Here is a 20,807-nt window from a genome sequence, read left to right on the forward strand (position 1 = left end):
CTTTACAATGAGTGTTACATAAAAGTAACATCAAATGAATGTTAATTTCATGATACATTCTTAAAGGACCAGGGTGTAGGATTTAAAAGGCCCCGTAGAGCCAGTGTTTAGTCTTTCTGTCCTGCGCTACTGTAGAAACAAGGCAGTTCAACATTTTTTATTTTTTTTACACACTTAAAAAATACGTTTTACATTTGATCTTCCTAAATACCAAACCTTTAAGTAAGCAATTAGCATTACCAATTCCGAGTTGGATATCTAAACTATTGTGTACTGTTATGTTAAATAGGCTATAGAACACGAAATAAACTACACACATATAATATTCTTCTTGTCTATTAAAGTGCTCACTTGACAACTGATTCCCCTCAACTGTACCACCATCTCATAAACACTGGCTGGAGGATGTAATGTCACACCTCAAATTCAAACAGCTAAAGCCTTCTACTCCTGGATCAACTAGAAGGTTTCATAAGATCTGGCAACCTTTCCTGCTGCATTTACAAAATTGGACAAATCCCCATAAATGTGTAGGGGTTGATATTGGTGTGTGTGGTAGGCGGGACTATGTGAGCGTTTGGTTTGCTAATTTTGTCTACAATAGAAATGTCAACAGCACAGTGCTTTCTTCATTTATAGTACACTCCTCTGTGGGTAAAGTAATTTTTTGTTCATGCATGCAACCACTGTTGTGTGATAGCTGCTTTATGGTTCACACAGATTCATCCAGCCATGGCGTCAATCACATCCTCATTCTACCATGTTCTCTTCTCTCACAGTATTCACCTCTCCTCTCTGTTTCTGTCTCTCATTTGACCTTTCTCAGCATGGTGGAGACATGCGTTGAAATCTGCATTTCACACTGTTTATATGTCAGACTCGTCTGTACTTTCATGTTTTTTCTCAAGCAATAATACAGGAAGTTTAGGATGGTAAGATGGTATTACACTGACAGAAAAGAAAGCAAACATAAAGGAACACAGGATATTTCTCTTGGGGGTTTAAAAGCACATCATTTATTAGACCAATTTTAACAGTTCCAACTTTTGTAGGTGAGAATTAAGCATTTTTTACCATTGTACACTATACTCGCCCCCTTTTGCCCCAAACATTAAAAACACAGCTCTCTTTTATGATAATTATGTGAAAATGAATATGAGTGAGTTTTGTTGCTATGGAAAACAAAACAAAATAGTCCATATGTACCCCTCAGCCATAATGAAAAGTAAATATCACCAAATCAACATGTTGGGACAGTTAGTGGACAGTCAAGTGAGATACTAAAAACACAGAAGAAACTACCCCCCCATCCATTCCCTGCACCAGTCCCTGAAAAGCAAAAACCCAGTTACCCAAACAGTTAAATACATATTGTCAGATAAGATACTTCTCCCTTCTATAAACAAAATAAAATATACAGTTTGCTACACAAGGATTATAGTATCCACTTTTGACCTCCTGCAGGCCAGACCACAAAGAGCTACTCACTTTTATAAAGCCTATGGAGGACTGAATCAACCTTAAATTAATGCAGTTATTACAAAATAAATATATATAGTAAGTAAAGTAAATACGAATATGAATATAATTAGTGAAACTATATGGCACTCAGTATTGAAAACATTTAGTCAATTCTATGCAATTGTCAAGATACGTCAGGCTATCAAAGTAATTAGAAATACATAAATATACATAATATTTTGTTATACATTTATTTGTTTATGTTTATTTATATTTAGGGCCAATTCAGTCCTCCATAAAAAACAGACCACTCCTCTTTCTCAAAAGTCGTTTCAAATTCACATTACTAAAATGTGACCATTTGTTTTGAAACCAGTAACATTATTGCCAATGTTATCAGTTCCACATGATGAATAGAAAATAAAATACACAGATTTCATTTAAAAAATACAGAAAAAGTTCAAATCATTTTAAGTACTGGTCAAAGGCAACAGCATTCACTGTCCCTGCAGACATCCAGCTCACCTGTATTAAAACAACTTATACAAGATGCAGAATTTTATATCTTAATTCGTCTGTAATATGGTTTTGCTATATATGTACAGCAAAGAACACAACAAAATACAACAAAGTTTAATGCAGGAAATTTGATGGTTAATATTCTCTTTAACTTATAATGATGATCAAATTGTGAAATTCGATTCGAGCTACACAAACATGAACACTAACAAAAACAAACTCCCTCCTCTTAATTATGTAGTATGGTATAATATGAATATCATTGGTTGGTACTGTCAGGTAACAGGTTTGGGCACTTTGACTCACAAAGGTAAATGTGATGATTTCACCATTGTCACACTTCTGAAAAACTCAAGCTTAAACTCTGGATTAAGAAATAATAAGATCACACAATCCTATGTATTATTAAATGTCTGACTTTGGTGATTCCTAGTGGTAGTACACATACACTGCATCATTTGGCAGCAAAACCAATGGATGGATGCATGAGCAAATAAAATCCAGATGAAATTTTTCTTTCGGAGTATTTTTTGGTGAAAAATTGTTAAAAACTGAAAACAGTGATCTTTTACAAGCCATTTTGCTGTTCAAAAATAAGTTCACTTTTACATACATGGCAGTGTTTCCCTTATCCTGACCTGCAAAGGCCACTACTATGCTTGTGCGAGTATGGCTTGAGTTTTATTGTTGTATGAACTAACTACTATTAAGAGGCATTCCCACCCCACAAACCAAGAAAAAATTTATGGCAATAAAGATTGTGAGGAAAGTCCAAGATTCATATCTTCAGTGTGTGAGCATGTTTCTTGCAAAGAGGTTTGTCTTTCTTGGAGAAGAAAGTCTGGCCTTCCAGAGTGGTACAGCACACCTAAGAAAAAACAAAAAGATACACACACACAAACACAGAGGTCAAGGTCACGTAAGGTATATAGGTTTTCTATGAAATGGCAAAAGTCCTCATGGTATAAATATATCAATATAATATCATATATATTATATTGATATATATATAATACAAGATATAATATTCATCCTTAAAAATAAAGAGAAAAATGCCAGTGTAATAGGGTAACACACAGCATTATACAAAAACTATGAAAAATGTTTATTGATGACTATTTTGTAATCAATGTAAGATCCAAGTCCAGAAATGCTTAATGACACGTATAATTCGTTTAAGATGACATATAAGTAAACAAGGCGGATAAAAATATTTTAATGTGCCTTTTCATGCACCAATCGTCTGAGTTCCTTCAGCTACGACACGGATTTCACTGATATCAGAAGTTGGGGTCAGGGATGGAGATCCAGAACCGTTCCCCTACAATATCCATGAAATTCAACACAGGTCTAGTGCGCCTGTGCAGAGGCTCTTCGGTCTTGTGAGCAGTCTTGTGCTGACTGAGGAGAACAGGTTGTCAGTTTGTCTCCTACTCATGAGGACTAACCACTGCTTTAGTGATAAACATGTCAAATAGCCTGGAATAGTCCACAATAAAGCCGTAGTTTGGTGACTGAGCGACTCGAGTTGTTTGATTGTGTTTGAATGCAGTTTTACTAATGTGTGATACATTACTTCTTTTCAGTAACGACCTCAATACTGTTTTGCCCTCCCAGTTCAAAGACATGCTGGTACAGATGGACAGGAGTCTCTCAATTGATTATACTGTGAATGTACTGTGAAGCCTTCACTTACAGCGCAGACAAAGCAGGTGTCATGCCAGACGTAACCAAGGGCCTCCAGGAACTTGTCTCCAGCCTCAACGGGGAACTCACAGCCGTGACAGCCAGTCCCAAACAAACTGTAGAAGTCTTTCACAGACAAAGCAACATGACGTACATTACATTTTTTTTACTGTTAGAATAGAAGTTAATTGATAACAGAGAGCAGCTTGTGTCTATCCATCCACTGACTGTTGTGTCTTCTAGTCTGAGACATCATTCATCAGCCCTATCAGCACGGTCAGTGTGTCCAATGAGCAGATTGTTCAGTGTCATCATCACTCACCTCGTTCACAGTATGGTTCTCCATCCTCCAGGTGGAACGTGTTGTTTCTGATTGGCTGCTGACAGCAAGCGCACAGAAAGCAGTAGACATGCCACGTCTGTTTGAGGGCATTTATCACCTCCTAGGTGCAGATGCAAATAATGTGGTTAGTTGGAGGCATCACACAGTTCATTAGCAGCACAGGTCACTGTGTGTGTCGGTCACAGTAGCTGGAAATTGCATACAGTGTAGTGAAGTGAAGCGATGGTACCAGGTAACATTGCCTATTTGTAACCCTGTTGTTTATGTAATTAATCATTAAAAATCAATTTCTACATAAATGTAACTGTTTTACATGTGTCAGGGATGCATCCTTTGCTACAGTCCTTCCTTTTTTCATGTCACATTTAAATAATACGGGGTATTTTTTCTTGTGGGTCCACATGACCCAGCTTAAGATAGACAAACTGCTTTCTTTCCCACCCTTAAACTGTGAGAACACGACAGGACGAGGAATCAATGGAAAGTTGGTGGGCCAAAGTAAAATGAAGGATTAGAGGAGAGGGAGTGAGAAAACAGGTTAATAAGAAGCCGTAAGCTGGTTGAAGATGTGTGAGAAATAGAGGGTTGAAAGGGATTGAGGCTAAAGAGGTTAGAACACGTGAGGGATGAATGTCAGAGCTGTTGTGAGAGCAAAGATCTCAGCTTCCTGACACCCTGGGTTCATGCTGCACCTGCAGCCTCTAGGCCTCTAAGCCTAATTCTCCTAACACCCGAACATATACTGCATTCCTGAGTTTCAGTGGTGGTCATTATAGAAAATCTCTAAATCTACAGCTTGGCCCTCTTTGCATTTACCCTGCATGTTTGGGGTTGGAGCTGCAGTGGGACTGAAAAACAGGAACCTTTTTAAAAGTGACCCTTTATTATTTGGTCTCAAATTGATAACAGTATCGTTTTACAAACAATTACAATCCAGATAATAAAGCATTAGTGCAAGAATGGAGAGAGGCAAAGATAATCTGTGTTTACTCTGACATTTATCCAGGCTTGACAGCTATTAGAATCTAAAAGCGATCTTATCCACAGTGCTGTACTGTATAAGCCAAGGTATGAAGGTATGAAGAGAAACAGATCCCATAGTAATGAAGTCTTGTATGCACACATATTTCCGTTGAATGATAAATGTTGTGTCAACCTCTATTTTAACTCTCATTGAGAAGTAGGATGTTTTTTTTAATTACAATCATCAAGCTTTTTTGTAGCTTTAATATTTCAAGTAAATTTTCTCACATTTGGGACCTGCTTTGTGTTATCCTGCTCATACAATGTTGGCTACCAAACCCCCGTATGCATACAAAGTTCCACTTCAAACCCCTCAACCTACAGCTAGCCCAAAGTGGAAAAGTACAGAGCAGTGAAGACTAAGAATTACACTGACACGTTGTTAATCTAGTTGCTGTAAGGCAGTCACTCATTGAGAACCAACGTGTGGCAAAATGTTAATAACCAGAAAATAGAAATTTACATTACATTACATTATAGAAAAAGCATAGAAAAAACATAAAAACGATAAATACAAAAGTCAGACGTGGTATGTGTGACAGGTTTGCAGTGAATGCCACAGAGGAGGACTATCGCTTTTGGTCTCCAAACAACAGCTGGTGGAATTTTAAAACAGCCACACATAATGTCAAGGCGAGCTGTACAGTCAATACTTAAAATATTTAGACAAATGGGTAACACTGAGGCTTTTATCTGTTCCTGAACTGCAATGCAACATTAGTTGTCATCCTCATAATCTTTTGCAATGCTGAAAATGCTCAAGTTTTTCTTTACTGTTGATTAGGGTACATTCTGTTAAAAAATTATCAGAGCAGCCTGTATAGTAGTTTGATAAATGCAATGCCACCATGACTTCAACTCTGCACATACAAACACATATACACACACACATACACAAACCTACACACACACACACACACACACACACACACACACACAGACTGATGCAATTTGCTTCACACCAACTCACCCCCAATATCTTAGTCTGGCAGCGTCTGCATGTAGGAGCTAAGAACTCTTCATAGCAGTGTTCACAATAGACAGATCCCTGTTCTTCCACAAAGCCAGTATCTGCCATGGAGGAACGGCAGTGGGCACAGTTAAATTCCTCCTTATGCCATGATTTCCCCATTGCTACCAAAAATGGCCCTCTGAAAAAAAAGGATAAGTGGAAATTAACATTGGAATTTTACTTTTTTTTTATTTTAATTAACTTTTTTATTTTACCTGAAGTTACAAAATATCTCTGTATTGGCAAAAATGAACACTACTGTGAGTCCTGTGACCACATCATCAAATGTGTGGTTTTGTCCAATGAAAAAGAGAGGAAAAAGATTAGAATAGTCCCAAAGTCAGAAGGTTTACAATGTGAAAAATTATGAAATTGTCATATTAAAGAGGTTGGAACCAGTCATTTGTTGGCTTTTGTGCTTTAAGGATGTAAACAATTAATACATTAAAGGTCCTCTGCTTCCACTCAGACAGCACCTTGGCACTGTCCACTTTGATGATTAGGTAAAGCGGGAAAACATCGGAGACTAATTTACTCCGCACAATAGCTGTGCTTATCTGAGCTTATTCTGATAGTGGCCTGAGCTTGGCATCCATTAGCATGTGAGCTACCCTAGCCTTAGTGACATATAATGTAAGGTGACACAAGTTGGGAGATAACACCCTGGTAGGGCAGTCAGCTACCGGACAAGAAGCGAGATAGACAGGAGGGAGGAAGAGAGTCTATGTGTCCCTGTATGCAACTCTGACTGAACTTACACAAGGCGGAAACAAAAGACAAACCCTGCATTTAAACCATTTTAGTACAAATATGTTCTATCAACTTGTACGTGTGTGTGTGTGTGTTTGTGTTTGTGTGTGCTGTGTGTGTGTGTGTGTGTGTGTGTGTGTGTGTGTGTGTGTGTGTGTGTGTATGCATGTAGTGTTTCTGCATACAAGTGAAACATCACTCTACAGTTTGATCCACTGCAGTTGCAACTTAATTCCCCCTGCCCTTATCTACACTGCAGTCAGATCTTTGTTGTTCTACCGTTTCATACACAGATTATTTACTCGAGATGGTTTCAAGTTAATTATTTTGTGTCTTCCTGGGACACTGAATAATTGAGAAGTGGACATATTTAACTTTTCTATGTTAATTTGCTTGAATACAAGTAGATGTCTGTCCAGCCAAGTTGAAGAGATTGCCTCTTCTTTTGACTATCCCTGCGTAAGTAGTATACAGACATAATATGATACATGTCCATTGTTTCTGTTACAACGTTAACTATAAATGGTCATGACAGCCTCCTTCCTTCCTAAAGATAGAACCCATAGATTATTCATCCATAATATGTCCATAATGCAGATTGCTATCAAGAATGATGCTTGCACAATAATCATTGTATAGGATTATCTGTTAATTGAGTTGCCTTGTTAAAAAATAAATAAAGAATAAAGTTGATAAATGATCTTATTGTTAGCTTCAGTATTTGTCTCTCACCTGATGACCATGTTGCAATGGGCACACATGGGCGTACGAGTCCCAGCAGGGATGTGCTCTGCCATCTGGACCAGGGAGTCTTCATCTTTAGGGTGGGGTTGAGGTACAGGTCGGGCTGGGACAGGACCCCTTGGGACACTGGCACTTCCATTACCCTTCATACCGAAAGATGGGGTGATCAACCCAATCTGTGGACTGTAACCTGTAGGTGATGGAAGACAGATAAAAGGCTATACTGGTTAGGAAATCAGAGACAACAGAGATGGTAAAAGGAAACAAAAAAAGAGCACTTATGGCATCACAAAGTATGTGTGCGTCTATGTTTTCTTCCCAGGTGTGTAAGTTATTTGACCTCTACCCTCTTCGTCTATACACCCAGCAGGTGTCATGGCGGTGCATGCAGCTGGCTGACTACGGCTGTCACAACCATGAATTCACCACATCAATCTTCACAGAATCTTTCACTATGCCTTTGACACATTCCTATGGCATATGTGCTTGCATACACATGACCAAACACATACACATAGACCACCAAGAGGTTCCCTCAGCTAAAACCCAGACACCTGGCTAAACATGTAGCTCGGTCTTTGGTGTCCAGATGTGTTTTTGTATGCGTGCCTGTGGTGAAGCGACGGCTACTTTTTGAGCATGGCTTTACCATAACATGTCATGTTCAAGTGTGTCTGTTTGGGCTAAGAACAGGGCTGGGCTTACATTCATTGTTGGGGTTGGTAGGGAATTTATCTGCATATATTCGCCATTAAAAACCAGAAGATTTTTTGGCCACCTGGGGGCAGCAGAAACAAGCTAACTACACTAAAATCATCCCTTTTTGAGTTGATATGGCAAACTTGTAGGCAAACAGTTGCTTATTTACACATTCAGCTGTTGCAGAGCAACATTATAATCAAGTTTGAGTCATGACAATAAAATTGTTTTCTACTAAATTCTCTCTGCAGGTTCAATATGAGGACCCCTTTCACATTGTTTTCACATTGTAATTTGACAATCTAACCATAAAAAATATTGATTACAGCCGCTATTACTCTCATTGAAGCTTGAGTTTGACTGTTTTAAATGGAGGCTAAAACACAGCTTTAAGATGCCAAAGATATGAATTCTTTCTTCCACAATAAAAACGAGTTAAATGTGAGGAAAAGACAGTTTTAGGTCACACAGACACGGTTTGACGTTTCAGCCTTTTAGTAAAGCTGCCATAAATCATGCCAGCACTTCATGAGATTGTATGTTGAAGGTAAAGCTGCTTCAGGAATGAGGGGGAGCAGGAAAGTGAAGGATGCGAATGACAGCATTATAGTGTGAGTGTGTGTGTTTTCAAATTTTAACACCATGCCAGTTTGTTTTACAATGTGCATTTGCAACAAGGCAGTGGCTGAAGGCCTGGGATCCTTAACTGCAGCTCAGGATTCAGAATGGGTCCGTGCCTTACTGCTGCTAGGGCACTATACAGCTAGTAGTATATTTTCATGAGCCTTGGTCCCTGGGTAAGTGACTACATTTACGATTGTTGTTGAGTGGCAGTTACATCAGTGAGAGAACTGAGGAAGAGGAGACGACTTGAGCTCACAGACTGGATGGGGTACAAGTTGAAGCATGAGCTAATCATTTCATGGATAAATATTTACAAATAAACCGATACAAACAGGCAGACATATATTTGTTTTTTGTACGTATGTGATAAACAGAATAATGCCAAGAAAAGACACTCAGTCTCAGAATCTATAAGCCGCGTGCAGATGGAGTACAGGCATTATACTGCAGCTCTGTGGCTTGCCTTTAAAACTTTATTCATAACTCCCAACAGGTCCCTTCAGTAAATATTATCTTTCTAAAAGAGTGGAACTGCAGCACGTGTGACTGAGCGAGGCGCCACAGGCAGAGCGGGGCCTTTTCGCCTGCTTAATGGGCTTCCACAGAGGAAAAAGACGAGAAAAGAAAAAGAAAGTCTGCAATGACCTATTTCACAACATATGTCACGCTTCAACCATGGAAAATAAGCCTCTTTCCCCTTGCTAACTGGCTGCAACAACATTCAATCCAACAGCAGTAAATCAGTTTTACATTACGCCAGGATTTGGAACCAAACATTTTTGTATAAGAAAAAATTACACCTTTAAACTGTAGGGGTGAATATATTAATCAATCAAAATACATACTAAAATGAAAATTTAGTTCAATTCCTCGGTGAGAGTTTATTTTTAGAAATCTATTTGGGGGACTCTACATTTTGGGTATGCTTGTGCTTGCCGTGACTTATGCTAAGAAAACAGTCCAGGCCCCTTAGTTTGATTCTGCTTTACTAGTTAATTTAGTAAAAAGAAAATAAAAAACCATAACATGCCTACATTAAAATACTACTCACACACAGGCATACAGATATCCTTTTGTTGGATTTGGCAGCGGATTGAGGTAGTAATGTACTATTCCACAGATTTCATGCAGCAATTGGCTCGATCAACAAAAATGTATTTTAGTCCCTGAAACCCATGTATTATGTATTATATATATACTATATACTATATTCTTTAATATGAGTTAACAAAGGTGGAAATTTTATTTCAGTCAGTTAATAGGAGACATGCCAATTGTGGCTTGGTCCCAGGTTCATAAATCATATTTTATACAGGGTGGAAAAATTACAGCTGGCAATAACCAGCACTCATTGTGAACGTGTGAAAAAGTAAATGAAAAACCATTTAAGATGTGTCGCTATCACAAGTGGACAGGACACCCACAGTGTTTACCCTGGGTTGCAGCGGGTCCTTTGATCATAGTCTTGACAACTGCGGACTCGTGGCTGTTGAGTTCTGGCTCCTCTCCCTCCTCACTGCGCGGAGAGACATAACAGAAACACAAATGATATGTAAATCAAGTAATATGTTTTTTAATTAAATTCATTACATTAAAACAACCAGCCTCTAACCATTGCCCCTGCACATTAAATGTTAAATAAACTCAATTTGCACAGCTTAAAATGCAAAATACATACATTTGCATCTCGCTCATTCAGAGTGATGATCACACAGCAAAACAGCAAAATGTGGCTGATTCTGTTTGTGTATGTACTGCATAATATGTGAGTTAGTTTTTCCGTTATTTACAAAGAGGTAATCACCAGCAAAACATCTTTTAAATTCCACTGTACTCATAGCCACTAGGAAAAAAAACACATGAATGATAAGAAAAAAACTCTGGAACAGTCTAAATTTTTCAAGTTCCTGTCAAAATACGGAGAGACAGATTCCAGACCACCTACCTGCTGACAGAGCAAAGACGAATATGGTACCAACCAAAACACAGCATTCAGCTACAGCCAAAACAGTACAGTAGGCAACTTCACGGTGCACTTCCTACTTGTGACTACAATACGCACAAAAATGCTGCCCATGTGCCACTTTCACAGCAGAACAGAGTCCAGGCCACCAGCCTGATGATGGATAGGGGAAGAGTAGGTTTGCGTAGCACTAATAATACAGCACACCCATTCAAAACCAGTGCCAGAATATCAATTTAAATGACTTAACAGAGAGTAATTGACTCCAGTGGAGTGAAATATAGCATGGTGTAATGAACAAAGGTGCCGATTCCAGATGTACTGTAGGCAGATGCCAGACTAGCAGTACGAATGATGGAGGGGAGACAAAGATCTTATGGTACAGTATGGAGTTTAACCACATTAAGGGCCACAACAACTATATATGCAGCTTCATACAGGTACACATTGTTGCCACCGCCCTTTGTAATTCAAATGTCTCATGGATTTGGATGCTAAATTGAGGTCTTGAAGAGACAAACTGAATGGGTCCCTGCGGCAACATTGGCAGTCCATTTCCATGCGCCCCAAGAAATAAAAATAAATTTCACATTTGGGTCAAAGGCTGAGTAATTTTAAGAAACTCTGCAGTAAAAATTTAGTGGTGATCACATCAAACGATGCCAGAACACTAATTTAAGTGACGAAATAGAGAAAATGACCTCACAAGACCAGGGGTATTTCTCAGTATCCTACATTAAATAGATCAATTGGGCCTAGTATAGTGCTATGATAGGCGTTCAGTTCACAGTCAGTGACACATGCTGTGACACAGGGTGAAAGAAATGTAAACATGTAATATCCATGGCCATTGATTTGAGTACAAAGGCAATACATTTTGTTCTGAGCGCAATATATTCTCAAACGTTCCCTCCCTTGAGTCAAGGGGGTCAGATTTTCACAGCGCTGCGCTCCAAGTACGAGAAACCTTGTGTTGGATCTATGTGGGGCAACACCCTCTTTCCTTCTCCAGGAAAAAATGCTTCTGGGAGATTTTTGTTTCCTAGAGCCACAGAGACAAATTTTTGTTCTCTTATTTTGAACTTATTAAACTGGCCAATAAACAGATTAAAACAAATTACAAAATGTTTTCAGAAATGTTGTTTTGCTTAATTGAAATAAATATATTTTGACTGAATACAAAATATTCTTGCAGGTTTGGTTTAAAGTCCGGCTTTGAAACTCATTTTCAGTTTTTCTGTCTTACAAATAGATCTTCAGTCATATGTGGCCCCAGGGCCCCAAACTCTCCACTGCCTTTTAAAATGATGCAAAATGAATGACCTCTCTATGAGTAACATCAAGTGTGTGTTTGTGTGTGTGTTTTTAAGTATGTGCATGTTCATCAGCGCCAGCTGAGGAGCTTGGGTGGGCCAACAGTCTCTCCCCCAGACGTATTACACCCATAATGCATAGCTGTAGCCAATGCCAACAGTTGGATCACTGCTGTCTTCCCGTTGTGCCTGGCCGTTAGGGGACTCATGGGAGACAAGTGTTATGGCAACTGCAGTCATAGTTACGTTGAGTGGTGCCTGTATGTTTGTGTGAGTGAAAAAGAAAAGAGTTGAAGAGAAGAAGTGAGGGAGAGATAGAGGCAGAGACTATGAGGGGCGAACTGGAAGGCAGTGAGAAAGATAGAGGAAGAATGTCACACGTGTGTGCTGGCTTCACCTCAGTAGATGGTCTGTGTTTCAGCTGCCCTCCCTGCCTCTGATATTTCTTGCACACACACTTAATTTGAACACTTGGAACATTTGACATCAAATGATCCTTACACAGCAGGGGGTTCACTTCGTTTCCCACCCAGGAGATCTCTAAAATGATTGATTCATCCTTTCTGAATGACTGCTTAACTATGTAACTGTGGGATGGTAGTTGTGTGATACGTGGTCAAATATACAATTCACAAGGAAAAGGAGAAAATAGGAGACTTTAAATTTACCTAAACAAATAGACAGCATTGACGGGAGAGGAGAAGAGGGGGTCTCCCGCTTCTGTGGCAGACTGATGCCAAGACACCCTTTGGTGTCAGAAGAAAAATAACACAGAAATAAGGAATAAGGCTTAGAAACTAAAACATAAATACAAAGTAACAAAGATTGGTTGGTTAGATGGCTGACAGCATTCCCACCCTGGTTACATTTACATGTAACATTTAGTAGTTGTTACTGTCAAATACATATATTACTCGGAAAATGTGAATCTCAAGTAGATGGATAAATGGTTAGAAAAGGTATCTGACATGGATTGTGATAAATGCACCCAGTGGACTGTTGTGTTAGCATTGATTCCGGCTAATTAGCCTGTAGCCGATACAGTCCTAATCTAAGTACTCTCTATAGGAAAGAGACTGTCAGACTGCAGAACATCTCGCTTCATTCTCATTATCTGCTTATCATTTTATAGCCCATGTGTCTGACAGGGGGAGCCAGTGGATACTGTGCACACTAACTTCTTACATCTAAAGGCAGGCAAAACTGAGCGTAGACAGCAGGCCAACGGTGCCAAGTAGCTTCATTTTAAGTTCCATTTTCATTCGACTGCATTTCAGTTTTAACTATTGTCAACAATTTTGCATTAACCAACAGCACCTCCTCACCTGCTGTTAGTTCTGTAATATATTTATTGTGCTTCAATTTTCTCCAGTTCTACAATATGTAAATGTAAACAAACAACACCAACAACCAACAATCTGATTATTATAATTAATCATGTGGGGTTAACTTTAAAGTCAGTGCTGACAGCTCACTTTGTGAATCCTTTTATTTTACCCTCTCTGTATTTTGAACAGTTATATGCTATAAGTGAGTGGTTTCCAGTGTTTTCAGCTTGTGACCCCTTATCTACTTGCAATCCCTTATGGCTTTACTGTGGAAATTCGTTATGAGCAGTTAAATCAATGAGTGATTTTTGGAGGTGGACAGTAGAGTGATAGGAAATGAGGGGAGAGGAGAGAGAGAGAGAGAGAGAGAGAGAGAGAGAGAGAGAGAAGGGATTACATGCAACAAAGATCCCTGGTCAGACTCTGACTGTGGACGCTGCGATTACATGGTCAGCATCAGATCACCATTAATTTTTGTTTTTTTAGGCTGAAGACTTGAAAAGACATAGTTTTGTGTAACTGAAACATATTAGTTTTTTATACCTTTAATCAGGTCGTGACATCCTCAAATCTATCTTAGGACCACTTAGGGGATCCTGACCCTCAGGATGCTGAACCACTGTTATACGTAACCATAAAGGTAAGAAAGTAGCCTTTTTAACCTATTTATTCAGGAACGCTCTGATCACATTCACAGTTACACACATTCACACCTGAAAGCTGCTCAGTTGAACAACAGTCTAACCTGCTGGGTTAAGGGCCTTGCTCAAGGGCGCCTCAGTGGTGGTAATGAGGAAGGGCCAAGCACTACTTTTTCATTTTCCCCACCCATATTTATCCTGCTGGTCTGGAGATTGAACCGACCTCCCGGTCATAAGTACGCTTTTTGGCTAATTGGCCAAATTAAATTCCGTTTTCTCTACATTAAAACGGAAACATGAGCATCATCTTATATCAGCTTATCAAGCTGGATGATCCTGTAAAGAACAGGAAAGACCTCATCCTCATCATTCTATTAAGCTATTACACTCTGTGAGATTAAAGGCTATAGCGCCATATATTTAAATTATCTGGGCGAACAACATTCATTCACATTAGCCATATGGTAATTGGTTAACAACAGGTGACAAGTAGAGCAGGAAATAAGATGCTCCCCAGCCCTTCATTCATTAGAGCCAATTACAGCACAGCTCGTTAATATTCTCCACCAATCAGGCCAATTACATAAGAACTTAATTGTATTCTGCAGGACTGTGATTGGTTGATTAATGGAGACCCCGCTGTTTTGATTCAATAGTAGCCAGTTAGATTGCTGACCATCTGGACGTACTGGGCCACGTATGAACCTTGTTAACTGAAGGGATAATTAAAGAGGGATGGGAGGAAGGATGGAGAGAGGAATACATGTATTCTCTTTTAATCTGTCTTTGTCTTCCTTGCTTTGTTTCTGTACTTTGCACTTTTTTACATTAATACAATTCAGCCTTGGAATCTACACTTCTGTATCACTATTCTGTCAGTGGCCTTGTTCTGCATCTCTGTTTTTGTCCCAGTGTTTATCTTATCTGAAGTCTATTTTTTGCACGGTATGCCGCCTAATTATGAGACTTCTTGTTTGCTGGTACTGAGCGATAATGAGCAAAAAAGGGCAAATTTCAGTCCCCCAACTGTTTAAATTTGTAAAGTAACCCCCGTGTGTACTGTAGCTCCTACGAGAACTTGTATTATGCATCTCATAAATGTGTTGGTTTCGTTTGAACATTGAACAAATGGTCCATTAACATAGCTGACTGCTGTCCAGCAGCTCTCTGCACCACACAACAGATGGTCTATAATTCAGTACTGTGATATTCTTTGGATCAAATTCAATCCAACCACACTATACCATCCATGCATGTGCACATGCACGCACACACATACACACACACAATGACAAAGACATCCATCCATAAAGACACCCACTCAGACTCTCTCTCTCTCTAACACACACTTTTCATACTTCACGGTATAAATGCAGTTGTGTCCACTAGCCAATGACTGATCTCTGTGAGATGCTGCCAAGTTGTTTCACAGTGACCACAGAATGTCATAGTTGGTTTGAGTTGTCTCCACAGAGACATATGGACCATGTCTTTTGGTGCTGGCATGGTCTGACCAAACAGGGCTTTTTCACCGCCATGAATGGCATGTTCAGTGGACTCATGGGCTGTTTACACCATGTGTTAAAAATAGTATCTTATTTTTCTTTTTTTTCCTTTCCAAAATATTAATTTACAACTTCCAGGCTTGCTAGTTTGATTGTGCTTTCAAACCATTAGTTGATGAGTGCTACAATTGTGTGCATGCATCACATGACATTCATATACACAGTGAATAAGTCTCCACATGGCATATCACATTATTTGTGAAGTAGATGATTATTTTCACTCTTTCATGGATGTCAGACCTGGACAAAACTGTATTGAAATATTGATTGCTCTCAATCCTTTTCAACTTAAAATCATGTTAAGCAACACTTCTCAAGCAGTTATTCAGTAAGTGTAGCTTTGTCCAGGTCTGCCCTTTCTACCTCTTGTTCTTGGGCAACTGCAGCTCACTGACGCTACGACGCTTCTTCTTCTTCCTCAAACGCAGTGGTGAAGGTTGTGTGATTGGAGTGATGAGCAGGGCGTCCAATAAGGACCGAGACACTGCCTTCTCAGGAGGGCTGCTCTGATAAGTTGTTCTGACATGGTGATGAAACATTGAGAAAGAGAGGAGGCAGAGGATGGACAAGAAATTGCGATGGAACCAAGATTATAAAATTTTTTTTTAGAAGTAGAGAGAGTTAAAGGACACTTGAAGTGAATACACACACAACACTGGCACATTCTATTTACCTCGCCTGCAATGGACTATGGTGCTCAGCGTGTTTGTGTCGTATGGGATGTTTGGGGGCACTGGGGGTGAGAGGAGGGGGGCGGGGGGCTGCTCTGGGCAGGAAGTCCAGAGGACTTGACAGGAGTTCTCTCCTGTTTAAAAATACACACATACACGTATACACAACACCAGTGCACCATATCGTAGAAGACAGGAGGACTAAGCTGACCAAAATACTGAAAAAAATAAAATAATATTGATATATATTAATATTGTGACAGCTTGGTATTGCTCCTATTAATAGTGACAGTAAGGTTAAGTTTCCTGTAACATTTGAGAAGAAACCCACTGTACACTGTACCTGACTGGTTTGGTAGAAAGTACATGATGACGTGCATATATTTGAGATAGATGTGTATTGACTTGGACTGGGAAACTGGGAGGATAGAAAGATGTAGACAGGATAGACATCACAGATTGGACAGGTAGTTGAAGCAATTTAATGAGATGTCACTGAAAAGTTTACTTCATTAGAATTGTTGTGCAGCACCTGTGTTGAGGAGAAAGGTCAAACCGAGTTTGTGTTGCCTTCAGAGACTCAGAAGCTCGGCTATATAATTTGCGGTCATCACCATCACGATCAGTCAAACAGTCACTGGACTTGAATTTTTCTGAGTCTGTGCTGTCCTCTAGTGGTGTCAAATGGAAATTGCTAGACCAAGGTAAAAAAAAGTAAAGGAAATTATAAATTTTAGACATGTTTTTGGTAAATACTGTGAGCTTTTATAAAAAATAAATAAATAGATAAAAATCACAAGCTCAATGTACCTTCCAGCTGTTGGCACTTGAAAGCTTGATGGCTCTGTAACTGTACTATGTGAAGCAGCTCGTCTATGGTCAGGGACAGAATCAGGAGAAGCCTCTGGTGCTTGGTTTTGAAATAATGAGGCGTCACCACAGTGTGACAAGTATAGTCCTTGACCAGGTAATACACTAAAAACAGGTAAACAGGAGGCTGGAGTGTGGGCACAAACAGGACTGGGTCCAAGAAAATGTGGCATGTTGGCTGGCAAAAACACTGCATCATTTGGCCTTTGGGCATGAGATGATGGTATTTGATTTGGGGTTGAGTCAGAATATGTTACAGGTACCAGCATTGGAGCTAATGGATAGTTCATGTTAGACAAATGGTTTTGGTGCATTTGACAAAACATGTCAACAGAACTTGAATACGGCATAGGGAAGCCAACCAAGTGAAGGGGGGCTGTAGATGACACATTGTTCTCTTGATGTTGGGTGTTTAAGAGGCTGCCAGGTTTGGGAATGAGGACATAGTTGGAGATAGTAGCATCCTCCTCTGGCTGTTGCTTATTGACTGATGAGCCTGCCAGCTGTGGCTGTGGTTGATGTGGGATCATGTGACCAGATTCTGCATCATTCAGTCCACTGAAGGCAGAGAGTGTTACCCCTACTTGGTCAGAAGATTCATGTGTTGGAGATCTGTCACTGGCAAATAGCAGGATATAGTAGTTCAGTACGTTGTGGTTTTGGTGAATTGTAAATAAATATTTTAAATTAAAGAAATCAGTTTGTTATAGTGGAGTAGTGAAAAAGTTACTTATGTGAGATTGGTGTTATGGCTTGCAAACTTCAAATTATTGAACACTTGACTAGAAGAGGTCAGTTAGTTCATTAAGAACTATGTGAAAGTGACTACTGTGTCCTGGGACTATTTAACGTGACAGGTGAAGAGGTGAAAAAAGTTTGGATGATGATTTATACCTGACCTCTCTACTGTTTGTCTCAGATTCAGTGAGACAACTAGAAGAGAAAAGAGTGAAGGAACTAAGGAAGTAGGAAAGAAAGGGAAGAAGGTAGGAAAGGGACACCAGAAAAGGAAACAAGAAAAAACAGCACTTTATTAGCTACAATATAGAATAATAGTTTTTTCAAACTCAAAACATTTTCAGCCACTACATATGGGGCTATTTTCAAAATGCAACGCTATTACAGTCTACAAAGAAGAAACTATTATCAAAGTTAGCATAATCTGCAGTAAATAAACATACGGATGAAATAAATGTAAAGGCACTAGAGAAATATTTTACATTGCAAGGGCCTAAAATATTACCTTTGCATTATAAGCCATTTATAGCATTTATACAATGACTTCAACTTCAACAACCTGCTCACTGAAAAGAACCTTCCTTACTTGCATAATACCTTAAACCATACATATGTCTTACAGCCCCAATCTAGACAGTTACATTCCAGCAGCATAGCATATACACTATTTAATAATATATATTGTACATACTGTACATGCTTGACAAGTTGAAATCGCTTCCCATTTTTCAGATCCCACCATATCTCAAGACAGTGTGTTCATAAAATAGTTCCAATGCTAGCAGATACAACAGATGTAAACAAGCTATTAAAGCTTTTTAAATAGAGCTGCAGTATCTTCTGTAATATATAGTTATACAATAGTAATATATAATATAAAGGGACATTGGGTGCACTCTCACAAAAAGAAAGGGCAGATTTTCTATTTTCCTTCTTCCAAATGATGCAACATCTCCTTTTGCCACCATCCAAATTACAGTGGTACAGAAGACACTGAAGTGAGTGAGGGATGTTTGTAGTACACATTTTGAATGTTTCTTTCTCATTAGCTGTATTGTAGACTTCCACAATAGGATGCAGGGTTTGTCTATTTATACTGAAAATGCAAATTTTGTTTTCTTTGTAACATCATGTTGTTCAGTGTTTAAGAATGAACATAGTTTTTGCATTTTATGTGCTGCAGTGGAGTAAAAAAAGTCAGATATGCAGATAGACAGCTGCATATTTTAACTTGTTCAGACTACTATTAGATCCTTCAGCCTTTTAGACTTTTAATAAAAACTCTATATTACTTGTCTTCCACACAAGGACTCCGCTTGAAACAAATTGAATGTGTTCCTGTAGGTTTTCTGGCTCAATGCTTCATCCTAAGCATCCAATTTAATGTTTTGGCGTTTTTAAAAAACACTACGCATCTAAAGTATACCTTTAGGGCTGGAATCAGTGGAGTGGCCGAGCACATAAGCAGCACTTAATTAAAGGTCTGAATGAGGCCAGCACAGTGCAGGCACATAAAAGTGGAGGACAAGCAAACACACATAGACACACACACACACACACACACACACACACACACACACGCATTCACATACAGACACGGAGAGACTCCAGCAGTTCCTTTGCAGGCTCATTCCTGCATTCTTTTCTTTTTTTCCTTTATTCCCATCAGTCCACAGGCCTTCAACATTCAAGTTCATAAACAACCACTTACAGAAGTCAAACTGATATACTGCACACATACACAGGCAGACAGTTATACCAACAAGACACACACACACACACACACACACACACACACACACACACACACACACACACACACACACAGTCTACTCGACATTGAGGGTGCGAGCGGACACTCCGTGGTGCCAGTCTCTCAGCTCGTTGTACTTAGGGCCAATTACCAACCGAGTGGTGGTCTTGTTCGCTCTGTGTTCACAGGAAGAGAGGAAAAGAAGGGAAAAAAACACACCAAAAAAGAGAGAAAAGGAGGATTTAGGAAATGTAGAGCAGCTTCCCTGCAATCGGCGATGAGATGCACTGTGAGCCATGCCACGAGGGAGGCTTGATGATGCAGTAACAACTGGACAAACAAGAAGCTGATGATACACAGGGTTTGATAGGGTGGAGATGAGCAGTTTTTCTATCATCATCAGAATAGAAAATGATACAATATACAGAGTATATCCAGAGAACAGTTAACTCCTGTCTCGAAGGACATCTTTAAGGGGTCAAAATGCACCATGAACCCAGGCCGGTATGGACTGAAATTATGAATTAATTCAACCATGAAGCCACACACAACAGCAACCACAGACAGCGACAATGTCTGCATGATAACACAAGTGATCACAGACAAACGGTGATCATATGTATCGCCACAAAGCTCACCAAAGGAAATGGACAGCCAATGGTTCACATCACACTGAGAGCTACGCCACAGTCCAACCATGATTGTCAGCAACACAATCACAGGTTATACAACATGCAGCACTGCAACGCTGTCACACATCCACAACCAAATGCACAGACAATCATTGTTTATTTTAAATGTCAAAAAAAGAAAGGCATGCTACTTTCAGCAATCTGCGAGGGAAATTTACTTTAAAATTCTGAACTTTTGGCACTAGTGGGAACGGACATTCTGTAAAGTGCATAGAGGTCTGGCTTTTGACTTAATGGCTCAAACATAATATAATCCTTTCTCTGCTGTCTAGACAGGAAGAGTCCACACAGCATCAATACAATTGCCAGAACTGTGCCACAGATATCTAAAGTCAGATTTTCTGTTGCTCCATAAATGCAGCCTTTATACGTTAGATACACCCAAACAAATGGGTTAAAGATTATATTTTAT

General features: G+C 39.3%; 2 protein-coding genes across 6 annotated transcripts in view; both read right to left on the reverse strand.

Moving 5' to 3' along the window:
• Positions 1–987: 987 nt before the first annotated feature.
• pdlim5a (PDZ and LIM domain 5a) overlaps positions 988–20,807 on the reverse strand; it is a 66,199-nt gene continuing 46,379 nt past the window's right edge. For all 5 annotated transcript variants that reach the window (XM_051421631.1, XM_051421634.1, XM_051421633.1 and 2 more), the window contains 6 exons: positions 10,295–10,377; positions 7,527–7,728; positions 6,003–6,183; positions 3,989–4,109; positions 3,677–3,792; positions 988–2,848 (listed from right to left, as the gene is read on the reverse strand). In XM_051421631.1, coding sequence (XP_051277591.1) covers positions 2,759–2,848; positions 3,677–3,792; positions 3,989–4,109; positions 6,003–6,183; positions 7,527–7,728; positions 10,295–10,377 — 793 coding nt within the window. In that variant the 3' untranslated portion in view covers positions 988–2,758. The remainder of the gene's footprint in view (positions 2,849–3,676; positions 3,793–3,988; positions 4,110–6,002; positions 6,184–7,526; positions 7,729–10,294; positions 10,378–20,807) is intronic.
• On the reverse strand, positions 10,390–19,773 carry LOC127375603 (uncharacterized). Its single transcript, XM_051421644.1, has 7 exons — positions 18,107–19,773; positions 17,153–17,830; positions 16,875–17,036; positions 16,686–16,760; positions 16,345–16,476; positions 16,035–16,190; positions 10,390–12,883 (listed from the first exon to the last, which is right to left on the reverse strand). Exons 2-7 carry the CDS (start codon positions 17,740–17,742, stop codon positions 12,802–12,804), a joined length of 1,197 nt encoding a protein of 398 aa, XP_051277604.1. The 5' UTR covers positions 17,743–17,830; positions 18,107–19,773; the 3' UTR covers positions 10,390–12,801.

This window comes from Dicentrarchus labrax, unplaced genomic scaffold (genome assembly GCF_905237075.1).
Source record: "Dicentrarchus labrax unplaced genomic scaffold, dlabrax2021, whole genome shotgun sequence".
Lineage (NCBI taxonomy): Eukaryota > Metazoa > Chordata > Actinopteri > Moronidae > Dicentrarchus > Dicentrarchus labrax.

Bases quoted from the DNA above. Each gene is read 5' to 3' on its own strand.
- LOC127375603 (XM_051421644.1), bottom strand. From the start codon at position 17,742: ATGATCCCACATCAACCACAGCCACAGCTGGCAGGCTCATCAGTCAAT. The intron at 16,191-16,344 runs GTAAATAGAATG...TCACCATGTCAG, and splicing joins CATAGTCCATTGCAGGCGAG to AACAACTTATCAGAGCAGCC. The intron at 12,884-16,034 runs GTAGAAAGGGCA...CTGACACCAAAG, and splicing joins CAGTTGCCCAAGAACAAGAG to GGTGTCTTGGCATCAGTCTG.